At 39.1% G+C, this 23,334-nt stretch overlaps 1 protein-coding gene across 19 annotated transcripts in view; it reads right to left on the bottom strand.

The window, feature by feature from the left end:
- Positions 1–3,393: 3,393 nt before the first annotated feature.
- FOXP1 (forkhead box P1) overlaps positions 3,394–23,334 on the bottom strand; it is a 1,079,246-nt gene continuing 1,059,305 nt past the window's right edge. For all 19 annotated transcript variants that reach the window (XM_077451838.1, XM_077451836.1, XM_077451844.1 and 16 more), the window contains 3 exons: positions 20,229–20,298; positions 17,797–17,963; positions 3,394–10,259 (listed from right to left, as the gene is read on the bottom strand). In XM_077451838.1, coding sequence (XP_077307964.1) covers positions 10,115–10,259; positions 17,797–17,963; positions 20,229–20,298 — 382 coding nt within the window. In that variant the 3' untranslated portion in view covers positions 3,394–10,114. The remainder of the gene's footprint in view (positions 10,260–17,796; positions 17,964–20,228; positions 20,299–23,334) is intronic.

Below are 23,334 nucleotides of genomic sequence, written 5' to 3'. Positions count from 1 at the left end.
AAGACTGAGGAGAATAAATTCAATACCTTGAGACTTAAAGAATTTCTTGGAATTTTTTTTGCTCTCCTCCGCTATGTGTCTTTCATGTTCTAGTTGCATTCTTTATAAAGTCTGAATGCTGATGATGATCCCTCAACCTTGTATTTTTTTAAAGCCTTCTCCTTTGCTTTTATATGCATTTTTACATATGTTTTACAGAGTTAATCTCCTTCCGGTGTCATATATTGCTACATTTTTAACGTAAGCCTCTACAGCAATCCTTAGGCCCCTTTCACACGAGCAGGTTCGTGCGGCCACCAGATTCCTGTGGCAAGAATCTGCAGATTCTTGCTGCTGAAATGACTGGGTGTAATGGGATCCGCTCAGCCCATTTAAACTAACAGCAGGCTGATGAGGCAGATGCTGTTACCATATAGCCGCACACAGAGGTGTTAGCTGCAGCTAGGGACAGATGTTCAAGCCTGGACGCATTGCTGCTGATCACACCACCCGGTCATTCCAGCAGAATCCGCAGAATCTTTCTGCAGGAATCCGGCGGCCATGCCATCCTGGCTGTGTGAAAGGGGTCTTTCTCTTAGGCGTCCTCTTTAAAATACTGTAGGTTTGAATAAAATCTACTCACCTGATTCCAGATGATTTATTGTTACTTCCAGATTTATATCATGAAGGATTTTAATGTGTGTAATGAGGTTGCTAAAGTATGCTATGGGGTTGGTTTACTAAAACAAACCAAATAGGCTGCCAAAGGATTTTTTTTTTTTATTGCAGAAGAGACATACTTTGTCTCCTCTGCAATAAGATATTCTTGCCTTTCTCCTTGAAACAGTTTATACTGTACAATGACCTGCATATGTACAGTTAAGTGTACAATTCTCACATCTGCCTGGTGCCAGCATGCATTAACTCCCATGTATATGTGCAGGAGTTATGTCATCCAGGAAAGGCCAATGAAATGGGGTGAAGATCCAAAATCCAGAAGCAGCCATCGAGAAGATATGGACACCAGGGAGGGAGCCTGCGAATGTTGCATTGCTGAAATAGAGGTAAGTATAGTTCTGCTAGATGAAAGGATGGCAATCTCAAAAGCTAGTAAGAAATTAAACCTTTTACATGTTTTCCCTACTAATTCATAGCAATTGGAAACCTAGATCACTTTTATTTTTTTATTAAGAGACCTCGTCAATGGACCATTTCAACCAAAATCTTCCCATAAGATTATATCTGCATTAAGGTCGCGTACACACGCGGGGACAGTTTCAGCGGACAGTCTGACGAACAAAGTTTTTCGGAAATTCCGAAAAACTGTCCGCTGAAACTTGGTTTGAGCGGACAGTCCGCCCGTGTGTAGGCTTGTTCGTCAAACTAAGTCTCGCGCATGCTCAGAAAGAATTTACACGCCGAAGGTTGCATTGCAGTGTATAGGACGTCGTTTTCTAGTCCCGTCGTACGTGCCGTTCACGTCATCGCGCACGGTTTCAGCGGACTGTTCGTTCGTCGTGTGTGGGCAAGTCCGTCCATGCTAATTTTGAGCGGACTGTCCGCTGAAACTGTTTGACGAACAAAGTTGAGCGAACAGTCCCCGCGTGTGTACGCGGCCTTAGAGTGTATTTTAGTCATGTTATTTACATGCAAAAACCTCCCTTGTTTAAACATGCAAAAATTGTGAGACTGCTGCTGAGCACTGCCTTTTTTGATGTGCTGTCAGCAGCCCCAGCAAACTCACAGATGTCCCTCAAGTGTGTATGGTATTGCCCTTTAGACCCTTTTCACACGGAGTCACTTTTCAGGCGCTTTCACGCTAAACAAAAAAAGCGCCTGAAAAGCTCATGAAAACCTATTTCCATTAAAATCAATGAATGCTTTCACTCTGGGGCAATGTGCTGGCGGGGCGGTGAAAAAACACCCCTCTCCATTGAAATGAATGGAAAGCTCTTCAAAAGTGCCTAAAAAGTTCTTCAAAAGCGCTCAGTGTTTTAATGGCAGTTTAGAAGTGCCTCAGTGTGAAAGGGGCCTTCCTCCTCTCCCACCACCTACATAACGCTGAGATCACACTTGCCATGGCTCACAGCAGGGGGTGTGGTGCGTCCTTATACACCGATACAGGTCAGAATTTCTGCCTGAATTCACACCTGAAATGGAGCCAAAGTAGCACAGGATCCTTTTCCAGTGCGCTCCGCGGCTGCCACGGAGATGTGTGAACCGGCTCCATTGAGAGCCAGCCACACTCTCCTGTCATGCGAATTGGATGCTGGAAAAGCCTCATCCAATTTGCATCAGTGGGAACCCAATCTAAAAGGTTATTTCAGTAGGTGAGGGGCTCATTTCTGGAGCTGGAAAACACAGACCTAAATGGGGCACTCCAAAAAGAGAGAGTTAAAATCTGCACATAGAGAGGGGGATGTGCTATGGAGTTTAGGGCACATGGCAAAACACTGCAAATGAGCATTTTAAATACTTATTATTCTTTGCTTTTACCTGCAATTTTTAAAGTGGAACTAAACTCTCTAATCAAACTTAACTATTTGTAATCCTTTTTACAAAAAAAAATTCTATTGCTTCCTGGTTTCTGGTTTAGGCCAGAAAGTTGTCATACGTCCCAGGAGTCTTCTGTACATTTTTTTTCCTTTCACGGGTAAGCCCTTGTACACACGGTCGGAGATTCCGACGGAATGTGTCCTATCGGACCGTTTTGTCAGATATTCCAACTGTGTGTGGTCTCCATCGGAGTATCCGACGGACCAAGTTTTCCAACTTGTCCGTAAAATTTTCCGACAAAATGCTCCGATCGGACATACTCCGATCATGTGTAGCCTACTCCGATGGACAAAGTGCCACGCATGCTCAGATCAAATTCCTAGACCAAAGCTATTGGCTACTAGCCTGAACGTAGTCCCGTCGTAACGAAATAAAGTCATCACGTTATGTACAATCGGATTTTCCGACAACTTTGTCCGATCGTGTGTATGCAACAGTTTCAGCCAAAATCCGTTGGATTTGGTTGTCAGAATGTCTGACCGTGTGTACAAGGGCTAAGAGGGGCTTTCTCAGCTAAGCTCATACTTCTGCCTGCATGCCTGGCCTAAGGGCAGATGGATTCCAGGAAGTAAATGCAATATGAATCATTTGACCACAGCTAAAGGGTGCTTCTTAAAGCAAAATAAAGCATGGAGACATGAACGGATGGGTGGGTTCGCTGAATATTAAATAGTGTTTTCAGTTTGTGGTGCTCACATATCGTTGAGATCAGCTTTAAGTCATTGACAGGGTTTCCTTAACAATTAAGTAGCCAAGGATGCCTATAATTTCATTTATGTGCCATTTATAGTCTTTTTTCAGATCTTTTAACGCGGCACACTAAACAACATCAAAAGACAGGACAACAGAAACTACCAGTGTGAACAACCAGCATTTTTATTGCATTTGAGAATGCTATACTGTCAGTAATCAGTACTGACTACACAACATTTTTTTTTTTATTGTCTGTATCAACAGACATGGAATGATGAAATTACAGTTGATGTAAGGAATGAGTTTTTTTTATGCCTTTTCAAAACAAAATTATCTCGTTTACTGGCAGCACATACACATGAAGCACCACGCTAACTATCCAGACTGTACCATTGTCATCAAGGCTTATTAGTTGTCATAAGACTGTGTACTTGGGTTGGGCCAATTTCGCATACCCTGGAAAATCTGGTTTTGCAAACCTTAAAGCAAGTGCTTCATAATAAAAGTAAACAAATATTTTACAGAATATTAGTTACATTTAAAAAATGTCAGGATTAAAACCATGTATAAGCAACTTTTTTTTATGTTTTTTATAAATCACATTTTTTTTTTTCAGTTGAAGAGATCTGACTTGTCTTCTCCAAAAATCAATTTTGTTTCTATATGGGTGTAAAAAAAAAAAAATGGTCTCAATGATACAAATCAACCTAAGCCTTGATTTCAAATCTCACATTATGTAAGATTCAGAAATGCAACTTTTTCTTTGTTGTTTTTTTTTTTTTTTTTTTTGTTAACAAGGCAGAAAAAAATAAGAGAAGGCTTGTTTGACTCATTCCTGACAGCAGTTTACCTGATACATGGTACTACTTTGCTAATGTACGCTTTTCTTTGAGAAAAAAAAGAACATGTAACAAATTGTCTTTACATCTTGGCACCTTGTAAAGTATTTTTTTTTTTTAATACAAAAGTTTAATAGTTTGACACTCCCCAATAATTATTCAAGACTTTACTGATAAACTTTTGAATGTCTGAGCCCAGGAATCATCATGCAAAATATTTACTGCAGGAGGAGAAAACACTTTAAAACATTTTTTTTTTTTTTTTTTTTACTTTTTTAAACATATGAACCATTTTTTTAAGACGGCCAGAAAAGGCAGTGGTTGAATAACATAAAAGGGTTGGAAATTATAAAAAAAAAAAAAAAAAAAAACAGCAAAAAACACAAGAACTGTACAAAATCATTGATCAATGATAGAAAAAAAAAAAATCCTGTCAACTATGTTACAAATTGAAAGCAAAATAGTCAGGGAATTTCTCCCACCTTGTCAGCAAAAGTCATCCATATTTTTTTTTTTTTTTTTTTTAAGCAGGGATAACTAAATATTGTACATATGCAGTTTGTTTCTGCAATTGTTACATACAGTAGTTTTTTTTTTCAAAGCTATTTTAGTATAGTTAATATAAAGCAGTTGCACAACAAAGCAATGGTGTTTGACAAACAAGTATGTGTTCATTCCTTGCAAGGAACGTTTTGTAGAAAGAAATAAAAGAAAAAAAATATATATATTACCAACCTTGCCCTCCCCCCTTTAAATACAAATGGTCACACAGACAATTTATGTACATTATGAGGGACTTAAAATAATGGCAAAAATGTTTGCAAATTTTTTTAAAAATACACACATAGTGGAGATTGCTGTATGATTAAGCCTGAGTTTTTCAGTTGGTCTTTACACAAGTCTTAACACTTGCATGATATGTAAAAGTGAATGCTTATATATTTTTTTTATTTATTTTTTTATACGTTTGTTGTAAAGTAAGCATGCAAGACATACATTTAAGTGCAACTTAGTGAAATGTAACTGTGTTTTAGTCATTCCATAAAGGGCTGAACTGAGGTATGCTTACTGTTACTCATGCCGAGTTATTTTTACGCCCACCTATTCATGCCAAGTATGAAAAAGTCCACCAACTCTCTATCCCCTCTTCTGAGTTTTGAAAGAACCAAGTGAACCAGATATTTAAAAGAACACAGGGCTATGTATTTTTTATTTATTTTTTAGCATATTCTTAGCTTTTCTCTCTTAAACCAAGCCACTCCATTGTAAAATAAAATTAAAAGTATATATATTTTTTTTAATGAATATATACCCTTCATACACAGACTAGATGGAGCGAACACTAACTCAAAAGTAACTGAACATTTTATATTTTTTGGGGAGAGGCATAGTGGGGTGTTCCTAAAGAAATTTGCTTCTACGTATATGCTGATATATCCAAATATTTAAATCCAGCATGATATTTAAACTTAAAATAATACAAAATGTATGTATTATGTATAGGATCTGTTTTCTAAATAGCTATTTTCCTAATTTATCTGTTTATAGAACTGTTTTGCCCTAAGATTATGAGATAACTGATGAAATTTGGATTTTGCATCAAATCGTGTTTTGGTATCTTCGGAAAAGTGCTTTGGGAATTTTGTTTGCTTTAACTTTTTTATTTTTTTTATTTTTTAAATAGCTTATATACATTATAGAAAATAAAAAGGAAAACAAACGTGCATTTAATATTAAATACAATTTTAAAACAAAGAGGGTTTGAACTGCACAAAGCCACTTTAGCTGAAAAGCAACACGTAAGCATTATTGATCGAATTTGTGTTAAACCAATTGAAGCTAAAGTCTAATTGCTAGGAGTTACAACATCTTTCTGCAATTGAAAGCAGTATTACTATAAATAACCTTGTATCTGTGTATTCTTTGGGAAAAAAAAGTTGTCAGTTGAGCAATGAGCGTAGTATTTTTTAAGGGCTTTGACTAACCTATTACAAATGTCATGTGGTTAATGCATGTGTTGGCAGTTAACATCGTAAATGGTCAGATTCTGTAATTTTATAGGCTTCAGGGCCGGTTCACACCATGAATTGCAGAGGTATGCACTGTGCATTCCTATGCGATTCACATGAGATCTAGGTGCAGTGCGATTTAAAGGCCATTCATTTGAATGGGCTGACATTGGTGCAGTCCGCTGCAAACGTAGTACATGCACTACTTTACAAAAACACCCAGCAACCGGATCACATGGTACTACCCGTACAATAGCAATCCAGTGCAGGCAAATGCACTGTGTTTGGGGTGTTGCTAATCGCCACATTTAAAATGCGATATGCAGCAGTTAACCATATGCTAACTGCTGCATATCGCATTTTAAATGTGGTGCGGGAAACGTGCACGGAACGCAGCTTTCCCACACGGTGCCAACTGGTCCTCAAGCCCAATTGAACATTCAGTTTTTAACCAGCTAAGTGTGAGACATCTTCCAAAGAAAACAGCCTCAGCCTTGTGCAGAAAAGCCTGTCCACTGCCAGCATACTGCATAGGAAAACCTCTGTTTGGAAGTTGTTGTCTCTGCAGAGGATCTGACACACCCCCTCTTGAGTTAGTCCACTCCACTCAGACACATGAGCTTTGCCGATTACAGGGCTATAGCTCTGATGTGTGCTGGACTTCTGCAGAGAGACTGCTGCTTCCACACACAGATCAGGGGGTCCTCCTCTATGGCCTGTTGGCATGCTTGGTGCTTGCTTAAAAAAAAAAAAAAAAAAGTCTTTGCGCACCTTGAATGCATTTGGCTGACTTAAACTGGAAGTTCATTTGGGCATTAAAACTGAAAATATATAATGCTTAAAAATTTCAACTTTCTAAAAGATAGTAAAACTGTTCCCAACACTCAATATTAGTTTTTAGATGGTTTGGTCACACTAGGAAAAAAAAAAAAGTTCATAAAAAAAATAAAATAAAGAAAAAAATACTTTGGTTTGAAAATAGGTTGATTTTGGAATGAACAAATGGGAGCAGAAACCTATTAAAGAAATCAAACATTATCAATATCCCCCTCTAGATTCACTTGTCTTCTTTGATCAACAACAAGAGGATATTTGGTTTGTCTAAAATACAGGTAAAGCATAACACAAACAACATAATTTATTTTTAAGTAAAATCTTTGGTAGTTGTAGGGCTGTCATGAACTGTAAGGGCAACCGTAAAACTAATCCATTTGCCATTGTTGAAATATGAGCAATAAAATCACGCATATGCATGTTAAGAATCCTACTCTACCAATCAGCTTTGCTGTTGATATCTGTTCTTAAATTCTGGGTTTTCACAACAGGCGCCTCCTGCATGAAAGTGTCCGAAGATAGAATAATCCTTGTTACCACCAACAACCAGATTCTTCTCCCGTTTTATGCTGGCAAGGTGGAAACAAAAAAAAAATTTTTTTGCTAGGACACTTTTAATGCAGAATGCTACATGTTATCAAAGAGGCCCCTAAGTTGTTTCCCTCAAAGAACTGCAAGTACTTCCAGCATCAAAGAGATTTAAAAAAAATCTACTGAAAAAGTGGCTAAAAGAAAGGGGGGGGGGGCACTAGACAGTGAAGAAAGACTAGAGCGTTATATCATTTAGAAGGGCGGTCCCATGAAAACTGTTCACGGTTGGATCACACCTTCAACGGAGCTGCAAAAAGATACCTGGGGAGCAGATATGGCTTGAAGTATTACCTAATGATGGCACCATTAATGTTACAAAAAGAAAAAAATTCTAACAATGACTTTTATGCAGCTGTAAAAAATAAAAAAAACATGTCCCTGCATAACTAAAATAGATGACAAAGTTGTAAGATCCAGGTTGGGGGGGGGGTCACATAACAAGCCTGAGCAGTGCAAAATGCATGTATCCCATTTTTGTTCCCCAGCTTTTATGTTCTGTACACACACACACCATCCAGCCAGGTTTGTAATTTAAGGGCTCGTTGAAAAGCCTACCTGTGGACAACTCAAGCGGCCTAAGTGTGTAGTTCTAATTGCTATGTCTTCCTTTATGTCTATATAATAAACACTTTAAAACACAAGTTAATAGCTTATAAAGACCACCAGCCATGTTAAACCAGCTGTTGCTTGTGTTTATTACTAAAGAACCTTGGGCGGTGCCAAGACAAGGTATTCTGACTTGGTTCTCTGTTTTTCCGTTAAAGGCCTTCACAATTTTTCAATTTTGGTTCACATTTTGCCACTGCAATTTACCATTTGATGGACAGTAACTAAATCAGTCATTCAAAAAAAAAAAAAGCTATTGCTTGTGGGATTGCCTAGACACTTGTTAAATTTTGGATTTGGCACAGTGTTATGTATATCTGGTTTTACCAGGTTTATGAAAACACACACCTGACCTTTTTTTTTTTTTTTTGCTCAATCGTTTTTGTACTGTACAGGTAGTAATACACACCTGCACAATTTTACCTAAGCTCTGTCCCGATCCATCTCTGTTCCTCCTTTCCAGCCACGTACAAAGTGCTTTATTTACGCACAAAGGCTTAGGAATGGCATTTTGTGTTGCCCAGGGCTTCAACTACTGCGCTACATGTAGATAATGACCTGCTTCTGCTATTGGCTGATTTACAATGATGTAGTAAAGGGGGAAAAAAAACCCTGTATGTTTAAACAGATAAACATATCTTGGCAAAAATCTCCTTTCCATAGTGGTGCCTTTTTCTACATATGCCGAATTGACATCTTAATGGCCATATATATATATATATTTATATTTCCAAGGCCTTTTTTTATACATAACATGGACAGTGCTCTTCAACCAATATTTCCTGCCAGGGCCTTGTAACCAAGCACAGGGAATCGCAGAAGAACAAATATCCATGCCATTTACATGTAGATCATCCCAGTTTTTTCTTAAATTTTCCAAGTGTGTTTCAGTACTGGACATGCTATATTTTCCCAGATCTTTAGTACCCGATAATGGAGAAAGTGGAGAGCTGCATAATGCCTTGTGCTGTTGTTAATGTGTATTGTGACCGGTTGAGTTTGCTCTGACTACCTATGCTAGTAAATACTGCTATCCAGGAATGAATTTGTTGCCACTTTGTGGCATTTTCTATGGCTTTTATTCATTCTTGTTTTTACCAAATTCTACCAGATTTGAATTTCCCCAATAAGGGCAGTTTTTGTTTTGGGAAATTTTATGATGGAATGGTAAATATATTATTATTATTATTTTTTTTTTTTACTTAGATTTTTTTTTGAGTGTCTGAAAGAAATGTGATTGCAACTTAAGCAAACTACAATGCATGACAGAAAATGTTTGAACAGTTAAAAGACATTCGGCATCATATAATAAAAACAACTATTAACATTCATCACAAAGTACAGAAAACATTATGCCTCCAAGAGGTCTTGGGCCTGAAGCAGAGGCCTGAGGTCAGAACTTAAATTGGTGTAGTACAATAAAAATAAAAGCAATACATTAAGAAGTTTGGGATAATTACTATGCCTCTCCCTCTGTCCCATACATATATAAAAAGGTCACCCCTCCCATCCCATATGGAAGCAAAAGAATTGATTTAAAGGCAGTGATAATCAGAACTACATGCAGTACTGTGCAAATACATTGTCCATTGGAATCCTTAAAATCTGGGCAAAGGGGATGACCTGCAGATTAGACGCACATGCTTATATCGATGTCCTCAGTGTCTGTTTTGGCAGAACAACAGTCCAAAAAGTCTGCTGTATGTGAAGAAGTGAAATCGGTTTAGCAAATTTACAACACTGATGTTGACTGTGAGAGAGGAAGTTGCAAGTACCAAACAAGTCGATCCAATGCACAGAGTACAAATTCCTTTTTTTTCTTCAACAAAAAGTAGAAAAATCAAAAATACTCCCAAATGGGAAACTTGATGGCACTAAGAGTTAACACATGTCAAAGGTTTCAGATTAGGCTGGGAAATCTCCAGACTGTACAATAATGGAGATATAACCCAAGCCTTGAACTGTCTTCATTCTCAGGATTGTGAAATAATGCATGAGTTATTTTTTTTACTCCATGTCCTCATTTACTGGTTCATCTTCATAATCTCTGTCAGGGTCAAAGTCAGGACTGTGGTTAGCTGTTGTTACTAGCGATAGTGGCCCTTCATTCTCGTCGGGATCCAGTGGTTCTTCTTTAACATGTACGTGGTGCCTATAGGTAAAGACAAGAAAGGAAATCTGTAAATAGATCATGTTATGTTTGCAGTATCACATGGTAATTGTCCATATATTTTATTTGAGCAGCCCTAAGCCCATTGTGCTGAGTCACTTTTGTACTGTATGTCTTCTATAAAACGTAATAAAAAGAATTTTACCAAAAACAAAATCGATCAAAACCCAAACCTTTAGGCTGGGTTCACACCGAGGAACGGAGAGGCTCACAGCAGGGGTCCGGTGCATCTCCATTCACTTTTTAAGGTCCAATTTCAGCCACAATATATGGCTGAATTTGGACCAAAAAATGCACGGGACTCCTGTGCAATTTGCATCAGAGCTTCTCCAGAGCTGCTCTCCATAGAGAGCCAGTCAAAATTTCCTGACATGCAAATTGGATGCAGTGAAAACCAGCATCCAATTCGCACTGGTGTGAACCCAGCCTAAGTGTCAGAAATCGGCAGCAAAGATGGCCGGATCTGCATGGCTACACTAAGGGAACTGGGATCAGACTGTGTATGCTTTCAGGTTCAGTTCACACTAGTGCTCAGGCATGGCAGCCCATTCATTTGAATGGGCTGCTGTGCCTGAGTTTCCCACAGGAAAAAGGTGCATGCACTTTTTTTTTTTAAATGCGGCTCAGGGAAACAACATGGTCTTTTTGACCATATGATTTCCTTGCAGTTCCCACCCCCGCAAACGCGCTGCAGGCTGACATGCAGCCCCGTGCATCTTGTAAGAATAGTGCAATTTGGCTGTGGGTGTCGCGAACAGGTCGGGAACAATTCCTTCACCTGCAACCAGCCTGCAGGTGAGATTTATTTACAGTCAAACAAAATACTTCCAAATACCAGCACACAGCAAACATGAACATATAAGTGAACAAAAAAACCCAGTTACAGAATACCTGACTAATAACTAACAAACAGAAGCCTAACAACTAACTATATACAAAATGGGGAACACTGAAAAGCAGGGGAAAAACTGGTGGTGCAGGGAGCAGATGGGAAGGGGAAACAGGGGAGCAGGTGCAGGGCAGGAAGTAAGAGCAGGATCTAGGCAAACTGGGTCTGGCACCAGCAAAACACTGGAGCGAAAGGCACTTAGTAGGGGAGGACCTAAATACCTTCCCAGCAGCCAGCATCAGGTGAAAACTGATTACTGGGGTCTGCTGGGAGACATGAATTACAACCTTCTGCCCAGGGAACCATGTTGCCACCAGCAGAAGATCCAGGTCATGACATGTAGTTTTCTAAAGCAAAGTGCAGAATATCTCTTTTAGCAACTTCCTGTCTATATGCACTTGCTCAAGTGTCGGTCACAAGTCATTGTTCAGGACTGGTTTACTATCCGTCACAACGGTGGACTATGCTTGCACAATTGCAGTCCAGACAGCCACTTGCCGCCTCAACCAGTGGCACATGTGACAGGGTAACAACATGGGATCATAACTGGGAGACAATGTTCACCCCATAACAGAAAATGTCTAAACAAGAGCCGCCAAAAAAATCCTTGGGTGCTTTCCTATTACATGCATAAATACGTATTTCACTTTCCTGTTTAGATCCTTAAGTGTTAACATTCAATTAATTTGAACACATTTTTGTTAATTCTTACAAATCTACTAGAGGCTTGAACAGCAGATAAAACCCTGGGGGAAAATGCTTTATTTTGTATATAATGTCAGCATACTGCACCCCTGAGGTCAAGGATTTAACCCACATAAGACATATATATATATATATATATATATATATAGCCTTATTAATGAATGAATTTCAAATTCTTCAAAATCGTATACATTAAAAGGCACCTGTTATAAAAAAACATATGGGACCTGTATTTGGAGACTTGTTTTTGTAGGTACAAGCTCCAGGGCTTGTTATCCGTGCCTCACTGCTTGGTACATCATCGAATCAGAACAGGCATAAACATATAAGGTGTCAAAGAAATTGATATACAAATGCTTGTTCCAGATCAGTGGATATCAAGCAGTGAAGCAAAGAGAACAATAGAAGCCCTGGAACATGCACCTGCAAAAACAAATCAACAGTGTCTGTTTTAATGGTTCATTTTAATGTTTTCAAATTAATTATCAAATTGTTTCAACCAATACAACTACCTCTTGTTTTCGCAAAGTACCCTCAGTCCAACTAAATATATACAGGCGACTAGTCTGCTAAAATAATGTGTTTTAACAATTAGGATCCCACAGGACAACATTTACATTTTCACATTTAGTTTTCAGCAACACCATTATACCAGGTAGCATTGATATAGTAAGAATAATTCATATTTAATCATTGTCATTAATATAAAAGACTCATTAATGTTATTTATGACACAACCAAACATTCGGCAGACAAATTAAACAAGACTTCATAAAGTAAAAGTGGGAATTATCGGGCCATGGAGCTGCTTGCCGAGGCTGGGGGTAATCATTGCTTAATGTGTGTTCTGCTTCTCTAGTTAACATGCAGAACCTGTGAGCCAACTCTCTAGAGGATGACCCCAAGTGAGGTTCTATCATTAATCAACTTCAAGCACAACACTACGAGGAGACACCATGATACATGCTTTAAACTCCAAATTAATGCATATTTTTACAAACTGTCAATAAAGGAAGAAAAGCTCTGCCAGGAAACACAAACGGAGAAGGGGAGAAAGGAGAAAAAAACGCCTCGCTCAACACAACAATGTGATAAGAGAGCCCAGTCCTAACGAGAATAATAACACTGTCAGCTGTAAACAAGGGAAAACATGATCCCTAGCTCATGGTGGGCAAAAAAGGACGCACTTGGGAGATGCGAACTGCCAAATTCCCCATTATGGAAGAGCATATGAATAACCCACGGGGGAATAGGGCTGATCGTACATAACAGCTATGATAACAAGAAAGAAACGCCGAGCGTAAATCATATTTACAGGCCTGACTTTACAAACAGCAATTACTTTTCCACTGCTGAGTGGCTTTTGTCATGCAAAATACTGCAAATGCGTAAACACCGCCTGGCCTTTGAAACGGTGAAGGGAAGTGTCATTTTATTGACATTATCTAACATTAGAGATGAGAAGCAGAAAGAAAAGCTCCTGTTCGCTCATGATACAATTGACTTTCCAAGGCAATGCCTAAAAATAGGAAGCCTTAATGAATTAGACTCCTACTCCCCTTGCTTACTGAGTTGCACCCCCCACCCACATACCTACCTTTGTTAACATTAACTCTTCCAAAAGATGCAAAGTACTATTATATTACATGGAGCAAAATTCTAGTTATGAAATTACTAATCAAAGGGACTAATTTTTTTTGTTTAAATTTAAATCCCAGGCAGATGGCCAACATGTAGGAGCCATATGAGTCGTTCCTGAAAAGATGAGGCCTTGTTCATATTGGCTGCAGCTTGTACGAGAGCAGGGTGTACAGGAAGGTTTTGCTAAGTGTTTACCAAGTCTTTAAAGCTTCCCCTCTTGCATAGTTATACAGGCTCCACTCCTACACAAAAAATTGCTTTATTAGGTTTCAGAAACTGCAGCAGGTCATCTATAGCCTGCCCCACTTCAGCCAGTTTCAGATGGGCTTTAGCTTGTATAACAGCAGTGTGAACAGTAAGCTGTATTGCCTCAAGAAGATAAAAACACTTACTAGAAGCAGTAGGTGAATAGGATCATCAGAGTTATTAAAGCCACCGAGTCATGGCGGTGTCCAGCGGGCTCTATTCATGTGAGGAGTCTCTGTGTTGGCAGCAGCACTGATATGGGGGATCCTTGGCTGGCCAGCAGCAGAGAACCATGGAGGGTGGAAGCAGGAAATACAAGTGGCGTTGACGAAACCAGCATGGAGCACAGAACCTGAAAGTGATTCATAAGGGGCTGGACTTGCTCCTTCTTGATGCCAATGGGCATGCTTCCAAAACCGCCCCGCCCCTTCTGACCTCACTTCTGGGTCCTGTGCGCCACTCTGGTTCCAACAGTGTCGCTGGCTCTTCCTGCTTCCACCCTCCAAGGTTCTCCACTGCTGGCTGGCCAAGGATCCCCCATATCAGCCCTGCTGTCGACACAGACTCCTCACATGGATAGAGCCAGCTGGACTCTGCTAAGATTCAGTGACTTCAATGACCCTGATAAGCCTTTACAACTACTGCTTCTAGTACGTGTTTTTATGTCCTTGAGGGAATGAAGTACCTGTAGCCACTGCACTTAGAAGCGCCTTTTTCTTTTGTTTCCATTACAAAGCTACTGCCCTCTGCTTTCCCCCAGAGTGCCCCGTTTTCTCTTGTCTTGAACAGTAAGCTTTGCAAAGCATTTTCAAAGCTTTCAGCAAACTTTGTTGAAGCTTTTAAAGTATAATTTAGTTCCGCTAAAGACTCGGGCTGCTTTGTGTGTGGTAGCAGCTGTCTGACTTTCCAAGATGCTGCCAGCACAGATTATTGTGGTCTGCTTTGTTGTGTGTGGTAGCAGCTGTCTGACTCTCCAACATGCTGCCAGCACAGGGTATTGTGGGCTGCTGTGTTGTGTGTGGGAGTAGCGGCCTGACTCTCCAACATGCTGCCAGCACAGGGTATTGTGGGCTGCTGTGTTGTGTGTGGGAGTAGCGGCCTGACTCTCAAACATGCTGCCAGCACAGGGTATTGTGGGCTGCTGTGTTGTGTGTGGAAGTAGCTGCCTGACTCTCCAACATGCTGCCAGCACAGTGTATTTCAACCCTTGCTGAAGCAAAAAACAAATTAAAAAAAAGCAGCATATTTGTTACTATATATGCAGTCTAACTGCATTACAAGAGTAGGATTAGAGGGTTCAAATGGGCTTTAAAGCTGTCTTAACATTCATAGGAAGTAAATGCTGCCTGTCCCTGAGCAGAGGCATATGTGCTTGCTGCAATCCCCATGAAGAAGCTCTTTAAAAAGCGTACACCAAATTATTATTTTTTTCAAATGTAAGCTACTGTATATATTAATTCTGTAGTGTACATCCTCGTCGAGCAATTTTTTGTTTTTAATTTTGCACATCTCAACAATCCTCTTATTTGTCCACTCTGGAAGAGCATTGAAACTCAGAGCTGTTAAAAGGAATGGGTTCCGTTGGCGTACACAGCATGAAGTACGCTGCTCCACAGATAGCACTGGAAGCTATAAGGATGAAAGTCCTACAAACCCCCATTAAGACATATTCTGCAAGCTGGATCTTTGAATAAAAAGAGCCATAACATTATAACATCATAAAGACGCATATGAACATAGTAGGCTGGGTAATTTCTAGAGAGATTCTACAGTTTCCATGCTAACAAGGTAAATGCCGAGATAATGTTAGCATTTAAAGCTTGATTGAGTCTAATTTATTGGGATGCTCAAAAATTAGACGCATCATAACTGTTTACTGCAGTTTTTAAAGAGAATGCAGTGTGGCGGTTTTACACCAAATGTATCTCGGCGGCATTAGAGAAAAACAAATTGCCTTTGCAATTAATCAAGCTTCCTTTCCTGCAAAAAGCAGTAACTTTAAAGATGTATTTGTGTGCTATTTTCATTTACGCTGTAGCAGTTTAAGGGCACATAAAAATTCTAAAATATTTTGTTAGGCTTTTAAACCTTTGTAAATATCTCTCGTGGGCCGCCATAAGCTGAAACCATTCCAACTAGCTTTGCTAAAGGTTCTTGTATGAATTTGGATTTTGGTTTCTTTTTAGAAATGTATGCAGCTGGGGAAGGGTAAAATGACAGTTATGAAGAACTATGGCTCATTTATACCATATCCCTTATTTATCAAACCTCCACCAAGTAAACCCGTCAATTACCAATTTAGGACAATGTAACGGGGATGTGCCTTTCATTGTAGATGCATACTTTCTATGGTACATTGCCATCCCATCCATCAGTAATTTCCTTGCAAAGAATTCTGATTTTAATTTGTAAGCAACAATTGTCAAAAATAGACTTGGTCTTGAAGTGGTTAAATGTAATATGAAATATAATTTGTACAGTATTTCTTTTTTTTTTATTTACTTTGTGTGGCACTACTCATCTAAAGTCCCAGGGGCATTTTTTTTTTCTTTGGTTCTATTAAGCATTTGGGACTGAGTGCTGCCCTGGTCTGAGCATATGTGGCCTTTTCTTTTCATTTTTATTGTATGATTTTACTGTAGAAGGTTTAGTAACACTTTAGGAAAACTGTGCTCTTTAAAAAAAAAAAAAAAAAAGGCAGGCAGATGATAAAGGACTAGGCCCTACAATTTCCTGTGGTTTCCCAACAGCTGATAGATTATCAATCACTAACTTAAAATGAATGTGTCTGTGTGGAGGCAGCCATCTTGGTGGAGGCAGGTCTTTCCTTCCTCATGTCAGGGACTCCAGCAAGGAAAAAGGTGAGCAGCAGAGTAGTGGCATCATCAAGTCTAGCAGTCAGAGGCGGCAGTGCCTTAGATCCATAGGTGTGCGCAGCCTTTTGTATTAGGGTGTGCACCCCAAAACTCAAACATGTGTATGTGTGTGGATGTGTATACAGTATATACTGACAGTGTCCTTAGAGCAGAGATTGTTGTCAGGTTGGGGCACATGACAGAACTTTGTTAGTAGTAGTCATATTCAAATAGACTAGTTTGGTAATGTAGGCATTTCTTTAGTGTCTGGAACATACCCCCAGAGTTACAACTTGATATAACATGAACTTTTCATGTTCCTTCCATAATGTGATGGTCAGAGCCTGAGTGATACATTTCTAAGCCCCAGGCATGTCATGTGACAGCTGCAGGATGGTCCATAGACCTTTGCAAGCTCCATCGGAGGTCATTACCACCCCATTAACCAGCCAGAACACCTTGATATAACAAGTACATCCAGGTATAGAGGAACATGACCTTCTCCTTTTCCTTCCACAATATCATGGTTAGTCCAAATAGCTGTTTGCCATGGCCCAGCTTCATCGTGTGGTGGCAGGGGGGTGGTCCTTAGCCCTGTATGAGTGTTAACAGAGACTGCTCCCAGCCCATCTACTAGCTGAAACACTGTAATATAATACTTCTAGATATAGAGGATTTTGACCTGTCTCCCTATTCTTTCATGAAGCAATTGTCAGAGTTTGAACAGCCAATCACCAGGTCCCAATTTTGTTATGTGGCAGCAAAAGGATTGTCCTTAGCCATATGTACGCAACAACAGAGACCGACACTATGGTTACACAGCATTTTCTATAGGTGAAGAAGATAAATATCAGTAGCAGGTGAGCTATCAAGAGAACCTGGTGAATAGGCTCTCATGCCCCATTATTCCCTAATCCACCTTACATTGCTCAAATTAGGCCATTTTGGACACAGCATTAAATTCTGGATTCATTATAAATCAGTCATAAGTTATTTGTAACACTTGCAATTCCTCCCAACCCCCTGCCCCCCCCCCCCAACCCCCCCCCCCCCCCACCCGAAATGATTGCCTTTTCATACTTTGGCCTGTGAGGGGAATACAACATAATCTGTCCACATGTAAGTTATCATAAACAAATGATTCAAGTACGAAACAATGCACTGCACAAGTCCTGATACTCACATTGCTTGCATAGGGGAACGTCCCGGGCTGCTGTCACTGCCATTGCTGTTGCCATGCTCAATTACACCATTGAGTTCTTCCCGCATAGCACTGGCTAAACTGGTCAAAACTGGGTTTCCCATGGAAGCCGTAGTGTATAGAGGTATACTGTTCTCAGCCATTGAAACCTATAGTAAAAGAGCAAAAAATAAAAAAGTTTTCAGATATGAATAGTGGAACTTTTTTTTTCAGTCTTGTTTAACAAGGAAACGGTTTCATCCCCATTTACCAGAATGTAATAAAATCTGCAAATCGAAAATACGCCAAATAGGTGCGACAATTCTAACTGAAGTTAACATAGATTTAAACTCAATCACAACATTTTCATATAAGCTTTATTATGGTAATGTAATTTTCAAATTTGTTTTGAATATTTTTAAATCTGAAGCTTTCATTAAAATGCCTGGTGATCCTGCCATGAAAGTTCTGTTTAGACACTTCCCCTTATAGGATGACAACTGTCTCCCAATTGTGCTCCTGCATTGTTACCCTGTCATTGGTGCTACCGGTGGAGACAGCAAATGGTCATGTACACACTGTGCAGGCATGGTCCACTCTTGTCCCTATCATTAAGGCCAGTCAACGGTAAGAGCAGCCATAGGTGTAGAAACCTCATATAGATAGGAAGTATCTGAAAGAGGCTGGAGGTGGTCAATACAATAGAGATGCACAAAAGGGTGAATAAAGGGTATTTTATGGGAAAAAAAACAACTTTGTTTTACAAGCATTGATACACCATGCTTTAGGAAGGTAATTACTATTAGAAGTAGCGTGGATGTTAAAAACTAAACATAAGGCAACACCGGTGACGTTTTTGGCATGCATTGGGATTTTCTGCCAACACGGAACAATTGTTTTAAATATTTAAAAATTTTCAACATAACAAATCAAAAAAAATAAATTATGACCAGTCAATAGTGACACAATAACTCTTTAGCTTTGGCTGGTATAGCCTGGACAATGTCTGCAAACATTTGACTCTTGATAAAACAGATTTCTAATTTACATATTGCTTTGGTATTACATTCATGTAATCTCCCATCATTATACGTTGTGGTATTGCATATATATCTGTTTTGGATAGTTTATTTTTAATGGCATCTTTCCATTAACTTTGCAGGAGATAAAAAAAAACCGAAGGCAAATTTTCATGCATTCTAAAATTCCCATGATACATACAACTAGGGCAAAGACAAATTTTCAGTCTGTGTTATCTGAATGAATAGAAACCAATAAGAAAAATAACTATACAAAAATAATGCAATTTGGGGTTTACATATACAGAAAGTTTTTTTTTTTTATTTAACAAAAAAAATAGCTTGCATTACTTTTTCCAAAACATGCAATGTTAAATCTTCTGAGCCTTCTAATTGGAATTAGTCATCGTTAAGGAAGGGATCTGATAGAATATAGGATCATTTCATTTTGCCTTTCAGCCTCATGAATGTAAATTGTGCTTGTAATCTTAATAGTATTCTACAGACAGAACAGCCTTTAAAATCATATTTCACAAGACTCTGGGGACAGTAAGCAACTAATGAACAGTATTTACAATTCCTTCCTTTCAGTGTTGTCACTGTTTGACTTCTAATAATTAGAGAGAACACAAGAGAAAAAAAACATTCCCTGCTTTATTTTGTAGTTAATGTTTCATCATGTTTTTTTTTAAACAAACCAAACAAATTATAAAGTCACCATGATATCTCTAAAACAAAAAGTGGTTCAAAAAGAGAATACATTTATAATGTATTTAGCATATTCATAAAATGTATAGAAAACGTAGCGGGTTAATTCTAAAAAATCTAGCAAAATGATATTATTACTGTTATTAATAATGATGAAAATAATACAAATTATAAATATTAATTCATTTAAAATAACTGCTCTTAAAATTAACAATTAATTGCAGATTAGGTAAAGAGGAATTTATCCATCAAGAATATGTATTTAAAAATGTGCACCAGTTTTTTTTTTTTCTTTATTTTTAATCCTGCTTTTTTTTCCTCCAGACCCTGGAACAATAGGAGGTCATGTGACATGATATTCTTTCATTCCCCACATTAATAGCTCTGCTCGAGTAATTACACTTGTGGTATTTTTGCCTCAAGTGAAATTCTGAAATAAGAGGATGGAAATTATGATACTGCTGATAAATATTAATAAGTGAACTTTTAATTTTTGCCACAATATTCAAAATGCTAAGCATCTAACTAATGCTGAAGCAGACTGATATGTGCCTGCCTCCAGGGACCGCAATGCTTTATGCACTTAAGAAAAAAAAAAAGTTTAACAGAATTAAAATTTAATATCTAATTAGAGCCAGGATAATATATTTTGCAATAAGCAGAAAAGACACGCGATGATGGTGAGAATGGGAGGATGGGGCAACTTACCTGCAAAGCAGCATTAAGAGGTGTGCAGTAGGCGTGACTTGTCTGAATGTTTTTGATAAGCGAAGGACTACTGCATGAAAAAAAAATGCATATATAGATACGGTTACTAAAAATAAATAGCTCAGCATTTTCTTTTTATTAAGCGTTAAAAATGATGTGGAAAAATACATAATAGCAGAACAATACTATAATGTAAAATGTACAAGCTTTACACTTGCAGGAAGGAGGTTCATTTAGATGCAGTACAGGCTCATTTAACTTCAACACAATACAGAATGTGCGGGATGTAATAGAAATTACAGCATTGATTCCTCACATGTATAATTATTTAGCAAATAACAATAACGCTATGTAAAAAGCATTTTTATGTTGCCTACCAGTGTCTATCCTCTCTGCAGGCATAAACCAGAATATTATGTTCATTATTTAACAATGCAAAAAAATAACCGTACAATATAATTTAATATCTTATTTTGTGCCACTGAGACCAATAATTTGGACATTGACACCAAAATACAATGTGCTTCCCATTCAAGGTACTGATGAAGAGTGGAGTATCTTTTAGCTGTGTGCTCTATAGGCAGGTATAAGGGGCTTATTGTTCCCACGCCAGAACAGACTTTCATAATTTATTTTATTTATTTTAAAAATGTTCCTGCTAAACTGGTACTGCTAGCCAGTGTGCTCAGTGAATAATACTGTACATCCACCACTTAGACATTGCATGTATACATATTAACAACAATATCTTAGACATCAAATATCTATACACAGCAGATTGCCTGTTTTTCAGGGGTTATCCAACATCTGAATGCCTCTGTTCTCTCCTTTTGGAACTAGACGCCTCCGTTCTCTCCCTTTGGAACGGGACGCCTCCGTTCTCTCCCTTTTGGAACGGGACGCCTCCGTTCTCTCCCTTTTGGAACGGGACGCCTCCGTTCTCTCCCTTTTGGAACGGGACGCCTCCGTTCTCTCCCTTTGGAACGGGACGCCTCCGTTCTCTCCCTTTGGAACGGGACGCCTCCGTTCTCTCCCTTTGGAACGGGACGCCTCCGTTCTCTCCCTTTGGAACGGGACGCCTCCGTTCTCTCCCTTTGGAACGGGACGCCTCTGTTCGATCCACCTTTTCAGCAGAGATTTATTTGCATGGATTACAAAATGCTGTACTTTTATTCATCTAAAGCAGGGGTGTCCAACCAGTGGCCTGGGGGCCACATGCGGCCCGCGGAGCCCTCTGGTGTGGCCCGCGACCTCCTTCTGTGGGATAGCAGATTGGCAAGCCCAGATCATGGGTTGCTGACCTGCCATCCTAAAGCATTTGTGTTGTTAATGAAGCCAGGAAAGCAGGCAGCTGTGAAGCAGAGCTGTATAAGTCAATGTTTCCTGTATAGCGCCGTCTCCTGCCACAGGCAGAGTGATACCAAATGCACTCTGCCTGGGACAGCAACAGCAGGCAATATCTGAATGGAAGACTGTTATTAAAGGTCAGTTTATTACTAAAATGTCAGTGTATTTATGGGCATATCTTCGCAGTAGTTACTGGGCTGCTTTCAAACTGATCCGCCGGTGCAGTGCACCTTCAGGTTACCTGCGCTGAGGCATAGACTACTGTTATTACCTGCGGGTTTGGTGTGATTTCAGAAAGTGCAGCACACCTGCAGGATATAATAGAATTCTATAACAAACCTGCAGGAAATACACAGGTACACTGCGCTGCATTAGTGTGAAAGGCTCCTTGCATACAATAGGTCTGACCCAATCAGACCCTCCATTCACCTCTATGAAACGGCAGATGAAAACAGATTTGTGTCCATTTACACCCGCCTACCTCCAATCTGATTCGGTAAAAAAAAACAAGAAAACAGAAGGGATCAATCCCCTTCTGTCTGGGTGGATCAGATCAGAGGACCCATAGAGTAGAGTGGGCTGTGTCCATGCCCGCTCTGCATGGACCTATCATCCGCCTGCTCTTTCATTGTGGCCGTGACCGGTTACCAAGTCGCTTAAGTGGCCCTCGCTCTTTAAAAGGTTGGGCACCCCTGATCTAAAGGTTGCATGCTTCAGCTGACTTTTTTTCTAGAGCAAAGTGGTGAAGACAAGCAACTGCCTGCACTTGATTAAAAATTTGGCAACAGCTTAAAATGTTGGGTCTCTCTCAAGAAAAAAAAACAAAAAACAAAACAAAACAGGAGGGGTTTTGTAATACTGAGTTTTGCTCTGAAGATACATTACACATCAGTGTTTGTGTGTGTGGTGGGGTTATAATCTTCTACTGTCTGTATTGGTGAGTCAGCTATAATTTTCAAGCCCCTGATGTTTTTATACCAAAATATAGGCACGTTGGGTGGCAAGGATTAAATTAATAACAAACCCAACTTTAGAGTTTTTGTTGTGATTTTGAGATTGAATTACTTCACATTACAAGCTGCTAAAGAGGTCAGGAACAGCTTGCTTTAGAGTTTTTGCTTCTTGTTAGGAAGATGTAAATATGTTAATGTCCACAATCTGGGCACAGGTGCACTTTAGGTCTAATACAATATATAAATGTTTATTGTATATCCTGAAAACACATAAGTCAAAATACAAATTTGTAATAATGGCATTTTGAAAACATAAAAAGTAGAATTTTTTTCTGGGTTTGGAAGGCTAACAATTGTGTTAATCTTGCTTTAAAGACCAACTCTCCCAACTTTGAGATTTCTTCTTTTAATAAGTACTGACTAGTTGAATTACATTTCAGCTTCTGATATTCTTCAGAGACTCCAACGGTAAGATTTCCCTGCAGTAGTTTGTCTTCAGCTCTCCTACAAGGCATAACCAGGTGCCACTCTTAACTGTACTGTCTATTTGTTTATTCTGCATAATAGAGAATCTACTATGGGGCATTTGATACCTTGATGTGGCTTTCAAGTAGTTGTTTCAGATAGGCAGAACTGGGTTGTGGGGAGTGGACATCTTTCTAATAGAGCTCTCAGGGAATCGAATAAATCAGATTGTGATAATCAGATTGTGATTTAACCTTTCAGTACCCATGTAAAATAAATATTTTATCTGGGGTACAACTGGGTTTTAACTATGTAAGAAGCACTATTTTAGGGAGACCCTT

This window comes from Lithobates pipiens, unplaced genomic scaffold (genome assembly GCF_037356315.1).
Source record: "Lithobates pipiens isolate NorthernLeopardFrog02 unplaced genomic scaffold, aLitPip1_a1.2 Scaffold_23, whole genome shotgun sequence".
NCBI classification, from domain to species: Eukaryota; Metazoa; Chordata; class Amphibia; order Anura; family Ranidae; genus Lithobates; species Lithobates pipiens.
This window is presented reverse-complemented; position numbering and strand designations above follow the sequence as displayed.